The sequence below is a fragment of the Lytechinus variegatus genome, chromosome 16 (genome assembly GCF_018143015.1).
Source record: "Lytechinus variegatus isolate NC3 chromosome 16, Lvar_3.0, whole genome shotgun sequence".
Taxonomy (NCBI): Eukaryota; Metazoa; Echinodermata; class Echinoidea; order Temnopleuroida; family Toxopneustidae; genus Lytechinus; species Lytechinus variegatus.
In genome coordinates this window covers 15757090-15773127 of record NC_054755.1, presented here as the reverse complement: position 1 = coordinate 15773127, position 16038 = coordinate 15757090, and the positions used below count along the sequence as shown (strand labels likewise).

The window sequence follows — 16038 nt, the reverse complement described above, 5'->3', positions numbered from 1 at the left end:
TAATCCGCCTTATATAACCTATTGCTCGAGATATTTTACAAACGATATTAGTAATATATTCACACCAAGTCAAGCCCGGATCGAGCATGACACCTAAGTATTTAATCTTTTTACATTTTCTAATTGTATGTTCCTGAGTTTCACTGGCAAATAAGCACCCCTATAACTTTTTCTTTTGACCAAATACCATGGCTTTTGTTTTTTGCGGGTGTAAATGCATATTATTTAAGTCTAACCATTTACATATTGAATCAAAATCATCTTGCAAATACTTGTGTACCTCCTTAATTGATTCACCGTGATTAAAAATGGCGGTATCATCAGCATAAAGAGACATTTTAGAATGTACATGCAATTTCAAATTACACATGTCATTAATAAAAATACAAAATATCAATGGACCCAATATAGATCCTTGTGGAACACCTGATTTTATCTTTAAAAATTCACTGCGACAATTGTTAATCATTACAACTTGCCTTCTGTCTGTTAAATACGATTCCATCCAGTTGTATTCATTACCATTAATACCATAGTACTTAAGTTTTGCAAGTATAAAATTGTGAGAAATAACATCAAAAGCTTTGCGTAGGTCCAAGAAAATACCACCAGTAACATGTTTTCGGTCCATTTTATCATACAAAAAGTCTGTAATTTCAGTTAGACAAGTGGCAGTGGAATAAGACGGTCTGAATCAAGACTGACAATGTGCAAGTAGATCATTTACATTTACTTATACAATTGATCATGTATTGCTCTCTCTAGTAGTTTGGACAGGACTGGAAGCACAGAAATTGGTCTATAATTGTCAATATCAAAAGATCCTCCCTTACGTACAGGAGTAATTCTTGCTGTCTTAAAATCTTCTGGAATAACACTAGTTTGTAAAGTTGCATTAAATAAATGGGTCAAAGGTCCAGCTATACTCTCTGCTGCCAGCTTAAGAAACTTATGGTGAATGCCGTCTACTCCGACCGCTTTCGAACAATCAATATGTAATAGCTCTTTCAAAACATACCCCTTTTTGATTGCACAATATTTAAATTCACAATCTGGAATAAAAAGAGTTTGTAAATTGTTTAATAAATTTTTCGAGAAATTATTCGAAGGGGCTTGCAACCTTGAGCCGACTTCATTAAAGGCTTTTTTTTAGAACGTGAGCTATTTCATTGTTAGGTATTTGATCACCATCAATTGTTAATTTAACATCATGACTCGTGCTTTTATTTTTCTTAGGTATAAGCTTCGATAAAATGTTCCAGTTCTTTTTTATGTCATTTTCGCAGTCCTTAAATTTGTCCCGATAATACTTCTTTTTCAAATTTTTTAATCAGGTTATTATATGGTCTTAATGAGGACGAAAAAAGACAGCGAAACACACACGACAGTTTGACAATGCTATACATGATAGAAGGCGGTATCCTAAAATAGTTTTCACGTTTGGTTGAAAAAACAACAACAACAACAACAACAACAACAAAGTAGCCTGTTCTTTAGACACTTTTAAATCCATTTATACAGTGCATTCCGTAAAAACCGTCTTTAGATAAAGATATTTCATTATTGGATATCTTTCGATCATGAAATTATCATCAGTCGTAAGAATCATAAGATTTTCATTTGAGCATATAAAATGCGCAATATAAATGTGAAATCATTATTATTATTATTATTACTATTATCATTATTATCATTCTTTTCTTTGATTCGAGACTAAATTCTTGCTGAATTAATGACGAGAAAATTCTGAGGCATGTCAGAAAATGGCGATTTGCGCAGGAACTCAGTTGTGAATCAGAACATATTCAGGATGAGTGACTTAACAAAGAATACAATATGCCAATGAGCCATCATTTTCTTACGCAAGTCCGTAACCATGGTAATATCCTCAACAGATCTTGGCCAATTGTTATGCCTAACTTGATTTTTACATTCAACATTCAAACTCTTCTTGCTCATCTATGCGTAAACTATTATTTGGTATCACAATAAAGTAGAAAAACTGAATTTAAAAATGGTGTAGATGAAAGTCCACCAACTGTTTGTAATTGAAGATGTTGAAATTTACCTAAATTTGAAACGGGTCTTAATGGTTCATTGGGTTCCAGTGTTGGCATTGGTTTGTTGCCAAAGTATTTTAGGCGGGGCTTTTACATTAATACGTTATGTTTTATATGTATTTATGTATTATTTCAATTTCCAAATGTAACTGAACAATCATGGTATACTATACTAATGGTAATTATTGAAATAGTGATAATACAATTTGTGGCATTGATAATAGTGATTTGAAAAACGGAAAATAATCATGAGGGTTGATACGTTCAAAATAAATATCAGGGGCGTTTGTTATAACCGTGCTGACGACAATGACAGGGGTCATTCATTTATTGTGGAATAAATAGTTTTTAATACTTTTATTACTTTCCATTTTACCTCATTGTCAACAGAGATATGTCTAACAATATCATCTATTCCTTGTCGAATGATACCTTTACAGGATTGAACAATCTGCTTACATTGTAAGTACCTACATTATTTATCACAAAACACTAATCATAATAAGACAAGACCTCGTTCAGTATGAAACAGGGAAATTAACCGTTTAAGTCCACAGTAGCCCTACCTGAAGATCGCTTATCTAAATGATTTTCACAACCGATGAACATCATTCGTTTCAATTATTAGTTTTTATGTTCAAACTACAAACTCTGTAAACAGTTAAGTGATTGTTTAAACTAGTTTTGCTCGATACTGTTTATTCCGTCCAGATAGACATAAAGTAAAACAGAAATCGATACTTATGCCTTAAAAAAATATTCTCGACACTTCCCTCCATGAGTGCTCAAATGATGTAATGATATTGTGAAGAAAAACGGTCGAATGACGCAGCCTTGTGGAACTCCTTCACATACACGTTTTCAAAGAAAACCTCGGAAGTGTCACTGAGTCAAATTTACCTACCTATGCCCCCCCCCCCCTGCGAACTAGAAATGTTTTGTGTAACCACTTTTACTCCGGAAATATATTAGATAATGAATCTTTAGAAATTAAACTATGAACCAGTCCATTAATTTTGTGGCGGACTGTTCCATAAATTGCCGCAGTTTTTAGATCCTATTATGTTTTTCATTCTGTGTTATTATTTCAATGCGTGTTCTAAACTTTTCTCTCTCTTTAACGCAGAGATTTATCTGACAATTATATATGGTCATTGCCTGATGGTGTCTTCAGAGGTTTGACAAGTCTGACTGAAATGTGAGCACAATTACAGTAGTCATAAGCCATTCTTTCCATGTGATCATGATTATAGTCAATTGATAATAGCTCATTTAATGATTTATCATATTATGATGGTTTAGTACAAATTGTATGACTTACAGCTTGCCATAATAGCATAAATCCATTATTAGGGTTTTGGTTTTAATATTTTGCATTATTTGACTTGAAGGAACAAATAATGTGCATTCGTGGTAGAAGTTAGAAGTTAGAACATTAGTTGAACATCGTCCTTTTAATTTGCGGAGAACTGGAGGGTTATTATTTATACTATGTTTTATTAATTCATTATTCTTTTAAACAGAGACATATCCTACAATTCTATCAGTTCACTGTCGAATGATACCTTTACTGGATTGAACGATCTGCGTACATTGTAAGTGTCGACATTATTTTACAGGCTAGCTATTTAGTTCAAGAAGTTAAAAGAGCTTTAACCCGATAAAGAACCTTTATTTGATCTTTATTTCATTTTAGATTTTGATTGGTTGATGATTCCTCTCTGTGTATGATTATGCAAGTTCTTTTGTCACTCTACAGACACTGTATCTCGAAAAAAATTGTTAACATGAGAAAGGAATATGAAGAATGGAGTACCTTTGAATGAGGAAAAAGATACAAGCAATCACCCTAGAAGATTGCAGGCCTGTTTTCGCCTGATCCAACCGACAGTCTTAATGATTTATTTAACAACTCCTGTAAAGAAATGTGACAGGGTCTTTTCCCACATAGGCTCAAGACATTCATTTTTATATCACATAATGCAATAAGATGAAAACATCAGTCACGCCAGCAGGTAGTATAGTAGAAGATGTGAGTGACTTATAGGCTATACATACGTGTATTGATCAGATAATTATCTCCTTTTCTGATGATAACATCCCGAGGAACACCTCCTGAAAAAAGAGGAAAGCTTCCATATTGTCAGAATCCAAAGACGTGTACAGTCTCACACACGAAACCGACTTCCAAACGACCGATGGGATGCCATTCGATATAATACAGTGCGTATCAAAAAAAAGTTTACACTTAGAAAAACTCCTGTAAAATTATATATTTGTAATATGCTAAAGATTTTTCCACATTTCAGCATTGGTACAGATCCATTTAAGCAAATGACGATATAACTGTCCAAAAATATTTCCGCTTGAGTGAGCACCACTTACTTTTGAAAAGTTGATGAAAAATGATTTGCGCAGAACTTTGAAATAGTTATGCGAATAAAAGTAGACCTTAATCATGAAGAACACGTGGAAATTAGTTAGTAAAATTGATTTGAAGATATCTTTTACCCTTTTAAACTTGTTTCCTTGCCCAAACACTTCGAAGAGTGCATTGCGCCCCACCCCACTCCCCCACACACCGAGTCCATCGTGACGATATTTGCTTTGCACTGAGTAGTGATTTACATGAAATGGCTTAGGCTTGATTTTCATTTTGTTAATCATTGCCAAGCTTGGGAAAAGTGTGGAGAAACAAGTATTAAATGAAAAATGAAATGTAAACCAACTTTAAATGATAAAAACTTAGTGAAAAATGCTGGAGATGTCTGATATAAACTTTTGTTCAGGTTCAGTTATGTCCTCAGATCCAGCTGGCACAAAAAGGGTAAAGGTTGTGCTTACTAAGTGTTGAAATTTCAAATTTGGGCGGCAAAATTGTTACAAAAAAGCTTGAATGTATCCGTTTTTTGTCAATTGGCTAAAAGTGCTAGGGAAATTTATGAGAAATGCTTCGCAGGGTAAGTTTAATTTCTCCCTTTCCCCTTGACACAGCGTGAAAACAAGCATTTCTGCGCAAACAGATTTCTGCGAGCTTTACAAAAATGGACAGTGCACACTCAAGTGTAACATTCTGTGAAAATTTTTACTTTCATTGGATAGATGAGACCCAAACCCATAATTATATGTGAAAAAAATACTCACATGTTGTATATTTGTTAATTCCTATGGCTTTTTCAAAGTGTAAACTTTTTTTGATACGCACTGTATAGCTTTTATATCGGTCCAGAGTCAGTTTCGTTTTGTATAACTGTCCGGTCCCTAACTGTGGCTGGGCATTGGGGGGGGGGGTATAAGCTCCAATCAGATGGTTCGATTAAAAAAACAAACTCTTTTTAATGACTCCAATGTGTGTTCTCTCCTTTTTTCGGCAGAGATCTATCTGGTAATTATATAGAATCATTACCTGATGGCCTCTTCAGATTTTTGACAAGTCTGACAAAAATGTGAGTATAGTCATAAGACCCTATTTCCATATTGTATTCAAGAGATCATAATCAAGGACCATCCAATACGATTAATCCCTTTATACCACAGCTATTTTGGAATTGCATAGCCCGGAGGAAGGTGGTAGTGTGCCACGCTTCCATTCCCCCCCCCGTCGGATCTCGTCCGTTTATTGCTTGATCGCGACGAGAACCGACACGCACGTCACCCGCGACGTAATTTGCTAATTGGATAGTTAATTGTAATCACATTGTTCAATATGTAATCTTTATCATAATTCAGTCGGTCATCTTAAACCCGCGCTATAAATACTAAAATTTGATTTGGACACACTTTAAGCATTAAAAAAAATTAAAAGAACATTAAGAAAGGACGCATCAAAATTCTGTAAGATTTGTTTCATTTTTTTCATTAATTTTTGATTTGTAGTTTTTTTTTTAGTTTCGAAGGAAAATATCGGTGACACTGATTTGAAAAATGAAATCAATTGTTTTTAATCAGAAAAAAGTTAGGATTAGGATACATGAATGAATTTTGATTCTAGTGTTGATCATGCTCACACTTTATATTGCATAAACTAAATAACTTAGTAGAAAATTTTGAAATTAATTTGCAGAGATATAGAGCGTAAATGAGCTACTCTACGAACGACTTTATGATCCTTTCTTAAAGGCTGGTCACACCGCCCGAGCGTTGTTGGAGCGGTAGGGAAACTGGGCCGAATTTCGCTCACGAAATTGGGGAAAAAATCTAAAACATAAATCGAAAAAAAAAAAACAAACAAACAATCGAAAATGGTGAACGGTAGCGAGCGGTGATGATTTTTTTCTCTCCGCTCCACGACCGCTCCAACAACGCTCGGGCGGTGTGACCAGGCCTTTAAGGCATTGTCACCAAGGAGGTTTCTCACCAAGGAGGTTTCTTACTACATCTACATCCATGCTCCCACTATCGTTTTTCTCCTCTTTTTTCTAGTGAAATGACATGCGATTTTTTAAAATAACTTTCTCACTCCACAGAGATTTATCAAGAAATGTGATCGAACGGTTATCGAGTGATTCATTCGCTGGACCGACAGGTCAGCTGGATATGTAAGTTTAATCCTTTGATGATGACCTTTAAAAACTCATGGGCCTAATACTACTACTACTACTACTACTACTACTACTACTACTACTACTACTACTACTACTACTACTACTACTACAACTACTACTACTACTACTACTACTACTACTACTACTACTACTACTACTACTACTACTACAACAACAACTACTACTACTACTACTACTACTACTACTACTACTACTACTACTACTACTACTGCTACTACTACTACTGCTACTACTACTGCTACTACTACTACTACTACTACTACTACTACTACTACTACCACTACTACTGTGCTACTACTACAACTACTGCTACTACTACTACTACTGCTGCTACTACTACTACTACTACTACTACAACAACAACTACTACTACTACTACTACAACAACAACAACTACTACTACTACTACAACTACTACTACTACTACTACTACTACTACTCTACTACTAATACCACTACTACTACGCTACTACTACTACACTTCTACTACTACTACTACTACTACTACTACTACTACTACTACTACTACAACAACAACTAATACTACTACTACTACTACTACTACTACTCTACTACTACTACTACTACTACTACTACTTCTACTACTTCTACTACTATTACTACTACTACTACTGCTACTACTACTACTACTACTACTACTACTACTACTACCACAACTGCCACTACTATTACTACTTCTACTATTACTACTACGGTTCTGTGACATATTCTTCGGATGATAAATCCTATACCTGACACCTCCATAGGTGGACAACTCCCCCGGAGGGTAACTCGCCAGGAGGACTGCTAACCTGAAGCCTGTTGCATAAAACTTTTTACCTGAGAAAACTCTGGTAAAAACTGAAAACTAAGGTTAGTCTGATTTCCGCCATTGACTTTAGCACAGGACAAAAACTCTGGTAAAAACAACCTGAGTTTTCTCAGGTAAAAAGTTTTATGCAACGGGCCCCTGGAGGACAACTCCTCAGCACCCTCCCTCCACCAGAGGATGTGTCTCCGTAAAGACAAGTCCCCTGGAAGAATTCTCCGCCGGAGGACAACTTCCCCGATGGACAACTCTGTAGCAGGATAATTCTGGAGGACAACTCCCCTGAGGGCATCTCCGCCTCATATGATATTTACCCATTTGAAAATGCGCCAATTGGATACTTTGGCATGTTAAGAGTTATTAAGCAGAAAGGCAATATAGATGTGTGCTTTTATGCGGAAGTTTATCAATAATTATAGTTTTGTGTTTGTTTATCTTGCTTTACAGAAATTTAGAGTTTAACAGGATTACTGTTATACCGGCACATGTTTTCAGAGGTCTTTATTTGAGAACAATGTAAGTAAAATTATTGCATGAAATGCTATTTAGGTCAAACTGCGATATTCATTTTGTTTACTTAATATGTGTGTGAGTGTGTGTGTATGTGTGTAATTTGACTTAATATAGTGTGTCATTTGACTATGACTTATTTCCCAGGGGATCACTTTTGGGACTAATTATCGAGTCATTTGACCGGGAAAATTGTTTATGTAGGTCTAGGAGGAGGGTAGGGGTGAGATTGAAATAATAGATGATACTTGAGTGTAATTCAATTCAATTGGTCATTTACCAAAGCTTCAGACAAGTATAGCAGGGCCCACTGGGAGAACAGTTTTCGGAACTGAAGTGGCTACCCTGGGTAAATATGCCTTTATTGTTATTATCATTATTATTAAGCATGATAATCTTTGAAGAAAACACTCTATAATTCAATCGTCCTCTCTTTTTGATCCCCGTTAGACACCTAAGTCTTACAGGAATCAACGAACTGGAGCCAGGATGTTTTCAAGGTCTAGAGGGTGTAGAAAATATGTAAGGAAACTAATTCGACATTTAAATACATTTTAGGGCGATATGAATTCCCGGTGCCAGGTTAAAATGAAAAAGAAAAAAAATGACTAAAGTAAAAATGACAGAAGCAAATATAACAGATATAAAATTAGCATGGGTATAAATGCTGGAGGAATAATGGCAGGAATGAGAATGGCAGATGTAAAAATGGCGGAGCAAAGATGTTCCCCTCAAGGCCAGTCAATATTATATGATTATTAACTAAAAATAGAAATATGTGTGAAAAACGAAGACAGTTTCATAAGGACAACAATATATCATACCAATGAATGCATGTTTTTTTTGGACAGTCGAAGCGATTAAAATGTATTTTTATGCAAAACATATTTTTAATAAAAGCGTTTATCCAAACAAAAATAAGGCTTGATATCGTTTTTTTTTTTTCTGGAGAATTTTTTAATGTAATAACATTGATTACGCGTTCAATACAAATGTGTTAAAATTTCGTAATTGTATCCCCAAAACAGAGAACTATTTATAAACAATATCACGTCAATACGTTCTGGAGTTTTTGAAGGACTCGTGGATTTGAAATACCTGTAAGTAGACTTATAATGTTCATTTTTTACTGTAAATTGGTGTGGAAAATTTTGGTTTCCATCCATTGACCCTGTTTTTCCTGAAATGACACATCAACCAATTTGGAAATTAGCTTATAAAATAATGAATAATTGACTAAGTACAGAAAATACCCGAAACGCAAGACGCGTAAATTTCTGGAAAAGTAAGGATATGGATAATGATAATTTACATTTTGTTTTAAATTAGCTACACCTTTCGAACATTGTTTCTAATTGGAAATCAATTAAGGGAGCCGACGGTGTCACGCTTTTACGTTTGTGTATAAAAGAAAATTATGCGTAATGCCTTAATTGAAGACGTGATAAAATGAATCTCTTTGGATTCGCAGCGCACCTGTATGAGGAATCAAGCCAAGTATAAAGTCATTTACACATATTTACGCACGTTTTTTCCGCAAATTCTCGCGTAAAATGTCAGAAAACGTCATTATCTTTTTCCTTTGTCTTGACAGACATCTTTTTGAAAACCAAATTTCCGATATTGATATCGGGGCGTTCGAAGATCTTCATTCACTTGAATTTCTGTAAGTATTAATTCTCAATGCGTTTTTTTTCTCGAAACGACATTAATTATAAACGAAATTTGGAGTCCTTTTGGAATCAGCAATGGCTCCCAATATTATTGTTTTCCACAAGACATTATTGGATATTATGATGTTTGGATAGAAAATTGGATGACGTGTTATAAAAGCAAACATTCAAACAAGGGTAACATCCCTGATTGAAGCTGGTGTTATCAGCTATCATCTCTGTATCATAATTTTAAGCTAAGGTGGCCATTTTGAATTCCAAGATGGCAGCTAATAAAATATGCTTCAAAATCATAATTTTCCGGAAGGCTTGGCATCCAATATGAATGAGTTTGCATCAATTGGAACCCTTTACATTGCCTAGACAATGAAATATAGGTCAATGAAGGTGGCCAATAGATGGCCAATATGGCCATAATATAAGTTTATAATTTTTGAACGATATGGCGGCCCTTTTGAAATCTAACAAGGCGGTTATTCCATATTGTCCGTTATTTCAACTTGAAATATAGTACCCATCGAGAATTTTCCCCAAAGTGTGAACTATCTGTAATCATTACAACACTTCGCTTCCTAGGTCCATGCTTGCAATGGGATCATCGTTAGCACCATGTTTACAATCATTTATTTTACAGTGACCTCACCCATAATTCCATCAGAGAGTTAAAGAAGGGGACGTTCGATAGCCAAGTCAACCTAACTTGGGTGTAAGTAAATTTACCATAGTACCCTCCTCAATATGCTTATGGTGACAGTATCTTTCTTGTAAGTAAAGGGATGGTCCGAGTTGAAAATATCTATATCTAAATAAATATAGTAAAATTCACAGAGCAAAAATGCTGAAAATTTCATAAAAAACGGTTAACAAATAATGAAGTTAATGAATTTTAAAGTTTATCAATATTTTGTGAAAACAGTTGTATGCAAATCGTCATGAATATTCATTAGGTGGGCTGATGATGTCATATCTCCACTTTCCTCTTTCTTATATAATTATATGAAATCATAATTGTTTCCTTTTTCATAAATTTGTAAATGATGTGTCTCCAACATGATTAAATAAGTTGCGGCAATTTATCAGTTGTCAATCCAATTGTTTTAGTTCTTGGTGCAAATATTTTGAATAAACCTAATTTCATATCATACAATACAAAAGAACAAGTGTGGGGATATGACATCATTAGCCCACCTAATTTATATTCATGAAGACGTGCCTAGAACTCTTTCACGAGAATAATCCAAATCTTTAAAATTCAATAACTTCGTTATTTGTTATCCGATTTTGATTAAATTTTCAGCATTTTGCTTTGTGAATTTTACTAAATTTATTGAGATATAAATATCTCCAGTCTTGACAGTTTGACACGTAAACTGTTCTTTCGATATGAGAAGTTTGGGAACTCAAGGAGATGTAGTAATTGTTCCTTTACGTACAACTGTCATAGTCGAGGATGATGCCGTTTGTGGATATAGAGCCTGGTGATTGTAAAGTTAGCAATGATAAATTGTGTGCGCCTCAATGATAAATTGTGTGCAATGATAAATTGTGTGCAGTATTTTGTGCGCCTCACAGGCGACTGACTGGAATACTCCCCAGGGAGTGGAGGATGTGCACACATTGTGTGCGGGAATGACTGATTGAATCCGATGACCGGGGTAATTATATATCTGTAAAGCGCTTAGAAACGTCGTTCCGATGGATTAAGCGCTATATAAAAGCGGATTATTATTATTATTATAAATGATGATGGTGATTTTACTGTCCTGGTATTAACCATGACATTGTAATTGATGACGTTATCAAAAATACTTAAAATATTGAATTCCAAATAAAAAATTATTGTTGTTCCACTTTATATGGTTGTCATTTTGCCTCCGACGAAGATTCTGCTAGGATCAAAAGCTTAGGCCCCTTGACTCTCTAATTTACTCAAGGCTCTCTTTTATTAGATAAGCAGTTTTCAGCAGCTTCGTTTTGCCAAATAAAAATTGTTCAGTTCTGAGATTTTCTTTACGTTAGATGACATAATATCACATCACGATAGCTCATCTGAGGTGATACCAGAGTACGGGGAATTGTCCCCCCTCCCGAATTTTATATTATAAACAGTATCTAATGGGAAAGGGGTCGACTGTGTACCTTGCTTACCCCCCTCCCCCTCTATAGCAGAGGGAGGGGGGATATCATGTAATCGTTGTGACTTGATATCATCAGATCCGTATATCATTTTTTTTAATTTGCCAGGTCATTTTCAGATAACCCGTTGGAATACATAGAACCAGGAACGTTCCAGCATCTAAGTCGGCTAGAATATCTGTAAGTTTTTTTTAGCATACTTTTGGCCTTTTCGAAATACTACCAGGATACTGTAATAAAATATAATCTACTAGTAATAACGATTTTACTTTCCCATTTTATAATATTGTATATTTGTACATTTTGTACAATCGAATGAATTTCCTCATTTTATTAACTGTTATTACTAATTAATTTTTGATATATTATCTTCTGTATCAGGTGCATATTCTTTATATTTGGTTTATTTGAATATTTAAGTCATTTGTATTTTCTGGTGTTATTGCTTCTAAATTTTGTTGGAAAATTGAATAAATGAATGAATGAATCATTTAGCATTTCTTCAATTGCTTAATATAATTTTTTTCATCAACTCGCTATAGGGATCCACGCTCTTCAAGCAATGCTTTTTAGTGGATCCACTCATTTCCACACACGCTTAATATTATTTTATGCAAGCTTTTATTATATAATTATGTTGAGCTAACATTGATTTTGTACTCATACTTTGATTTGTGTCTGTATTCGATATATATTTGTTATGGAAATGAAAATAAACTTCTTGAATCTTAAAAAAACGATAAGAATATTTAGGCTTTATGCAGTGCATCTCCACCCCCCAACCCCCCCCCCCACACAAATGCGTAATTCAGTTAATTTTTGGCCATCAATCATGAATTTGCTTAATGAGATGAAGCTCATCTCAACATTCTGGACGCATGACTGAGTAAAAACCATGGATCGACGTCCCACCAAATTTATGATCTTAAGAGAGTTTTTTCTGGCTATCACTGCTATGCATTCGGAAAACAAAGTTCATAACGTAAATCTCAAGCATGGTCCAGAAAAAGTTGCTTGAAAACATGCTTGATTTCTACCAATTCGAAGGGTCACTGACAAATAAGCATATAGGCTAAAGGTGAATGCGCTCTGAATGTGGTTTTTTGGTTGATTTAAATGTAAGATCGGTTTCACAGATTTTCTCATGAAAAAGTTTTGACTGCAATCAATTTCATTTATCATTAATACGTCCCCAAGTATTATAATCATTCTCTTGCACTGTGAATGTATTTCATATAAGCCTACTGCTTAATAGATGAATCTGTCTGCATCTAGGTAAGCCTAAATGTAGGTAGTTCCATGGTTTTGCATCAAACAATGCTATCTCAGTTCTTTAACAGTCCTGCAAATCATATCTTGAGAGCTGGAACTAAAGAATAACATGGTGTTAATCCCCTTGTCTACAGGAATGTGGTCAATGTCCAGTTGAAAAATCTTCAACCAGATACTTTTTCAGGAATTACTTCCCTCAAAGGCTTGTAAGTACAAACAATATTATTTTGAATGCTTGACAATGACTTAAAGGGAAATGAAACCTTTGGAATACGGAGGCTTGTGTCGAATCAGAAAAATCAAAGAATTAGAACAAAGAAAGTTTGATAAAAAATCGGACAAATAATGAGAAAGTTATAAGCATTTGAATATTGCAATCACTAATGCTATGGAGATCCCCCCATTGGCAATGCGACAAGGATGTGTGATGTCACATGTGAACAACTTTCCCTTTGATGGACTATAAAATGCCCTCAAAATGTCTCTTTCTGCTTTTTCTTGTGGCGATACAAACTCTTTACCCAAGATGCATTCTTTAAAAATCTGTATTAGATGCCCCCTACAGAAAGAACACATGATCTACTGATAAATGTGACAAAAGAGGCAATTTATGTCAAACATATACTTAAGTAATGGGGAGAGTTGTTCACAAGTGACATCACACATCTTTGTCGCATTGCCAATTGGAGGATCTCCATAGCATTAGTGATCGAAATATTCAAATGCTCATAACTTTCTCATTATTTATCAGATTTTTCTCAAACTTTCGTTAATCTGTTTCTTTGATTTTCTGTTTTAACACACGCTATCTTGTTCCAAAGTTTTCATTCTCCTTAATTTCCATCGGGCTTGACTCCATAGTTCTGATATGAAACAAGGATGGAAACGTATGGAAAGGGAACAGGAAATATCAATATCATGTACACGATTTTGCATTTTTAGTCTTAGAGTTAAAGAGCTAGTCTAATCATTATTGTCATACACAATTATACATTTTCATTTTATAAGACATAACTTTTCACCGATCAATACACCTTCAGAGCAAGCATGAACAATGTTATGAAACGATTTTATTTTTGTAGTGTTATCTTGGAAAAATTTCCATGTCAGATTAAAGATGATAGAGTTATCAAGATACTGCCTTTATGTTTATTTCAGGTCAACTGATGATCACAGGCTTTGCTGTTTGTTCGATGAGACAGATCTTTGCTCTATAGCTACCTCGAACTTTCTGGATTCGTGTACCCGCCTCATGCCGAACACTGTCTTGAGGATAGCACTTTGGGTCATAGGATGGGGCGCCCTCATCGGCAATACCATAGTGCTTGTCCTCCGATGTCGTATGGAGAAGTCAGCCAGCGCAAAGACTCAAGGTTTGTTCATCACAAACCTCGCCATAGCGGACTTCCTCATGGGAGTCTATATGGTAATGATATCATCAGCAGACGTGTACTATGGGGAATATTTCTTTCTCGTCGCAGAGCAATGGCGTAGCTCCATCGCTTGCAAAATCGCTGGGTTCATCGCTGTTCTTTCCAGTGAATCTTCGGTCTTCATCCTTGCAATCATTACGATAGATCGGGTCCTCTGTGTTGTTTTCCCGTTCGGTAAATTGAAGTTTCGATCTACTTCTGCTCGCGTTGGTGTGGCGCTGATATGGGCCAGTGCATTCGTCGTGAGCGTTGTTCCTTTGCTTGTCAGCTCATATGTCAGCGGTTTCTATGGCCTTTCAGATGTCTGCGTTGGACTCCCTCTTAACGTTGAATCACAAGAGAATGGAGAATTAGTATTCAATCACACTAGCCGGGTGTGGGAGTTCGTTAAATCTGACGCAACGGAACGACCAAGTTGGTTATACTCAATAGCCCTCTTCCTTGGAGTGAATTTCTTGATCTTTATCCTTATTCTAATTTCATATGTCGTCATATTCGCGTCCGTTCGAAAGTCAGCTCACAGTGTGGCCAGTAAGGGAGCCGGCAGTTCTGCTGACCGCGCCCGTGAAGTGAAGCTGGCCATACGGATGTCTGTGATAGTCCTGACTGATTTCTTTTGCTGGATGCCAGTCATCATCATGGGTATTCTATCCCAATCGGGTGCAGTGACCCTTCCGGTGTCGCTCTATGCTTGGAGTGTGGTCTTTATTCTACCAATTAACGCATCTATCAATCCATACATATACACCTTTATCGCAACATGTGGTAGGCCTCAGACGAAGTCAACTACAAAGACGTCTACCATGTATAGGACTTCGTTAACTGAGACACCATTGTCATGATTGTGAGGTAAAATAAAATGCTAAAAGTTTGCAAAACTAAATAAAACCTCATCTTTTAAATGCAAATGCTGAGGTACTACATCCTCAGTTAGTAGGGGAAGACGGGAGAAGTTGAGCATAGGGGTAAGTTAAGCCACCATCCCCAGGCCAATAATGAATGAGTCATATATTGTGGTGATGTCATGTATTGATGACCCATTACACAACCCTTAACCCCACCACATTGTTTTCAGCTTTGAAACAAAAAGTACCTTTTTTAGATGGAAAAATACAAATGAAAAAAATACAAAGTAAAACAAAATTGTTGTAAAATAGATAAGTGCTTTTTACCCACACACGTCTTTAAACATGAGAAAGACGTAAGAACAATATTGTTAGTCCAGGTATGGATTCTCATTTTTGTCATAGTCTTTTACATGATGGATTCATAAAAAATGTGTGGATGTAAAAATCTCATTAAGTTCGGACTGGGATAATTTGAACCGACCAACATGGGGCAAGTTGAGCCATGGTAATTCTTATGGTAATGTATAATTAAAAAATAACCTTAAAAACATTGATACGCAGGCAGAAAGAAGCAAATTCATATCATAATTCTTTTCATTTCTAGAGGATGTTAGTATTTATAGAGAGTTTGCAAGTGAAAAGACTTTAAATACATATATACATTTTGTACATAGTTTTGTGGCCCAACTTACCCCAGAAGGTGGCACAACTT

General features: G+C 35.4%; 1 protein-coding gene across 1 annotated transcript in view; it reads left to right on the top strand.

The window, feature by feature from the left end:
• LOC121430109 (relaxin receptor 2-like) overlaps positions 1-15502 on the top strand; it is a 45139-nt gene extending 29637 nt beyond the window's left edge. Inside the window, exons 7-19 of the mRNA XM_041627385.1 lie at positions 2451-2522; positions 3187-3258; positions 3584-3655; positions 5435-5506; positions 6527-6598; positions 7902-7970; positions 8415-8486; positions 8993-9064; positions 9559-9630; positions 10272-10343; positions 11882-11953; positions 13180-13251; positions 14204-15502. Of these exons, the coding sequence (XP_041483319.1) occupies positions 2451-2522; positions 3187-3258; positions 3584-3655; positions 5435-5506; positions 6527-6598; positions 7902-7970; positions 8415-8486; positions 8993-9064; positions 9559-9630; positions 10272-10343; positions 11882-11953; positions 13180-13251; positions 14204-15320 (1978 nt within the window). The 3' untranslated portion in view covers positions 15321-15502. The remainder of the gene's footprint in view (positions 1-2450; positions 2523-3186; positions 3259-3583; positions 3656-5434; positions 5507-6526; positions 6599-7901; positions 7971-8414; positions 8487-8992; positions 9065-9558; positions 9631-10271; positions 10344-11881; positions 11954-13179; positions 13252-14203) is intronic.
• Positions 15503-16038: the final 536 nt, after the last annotated feature.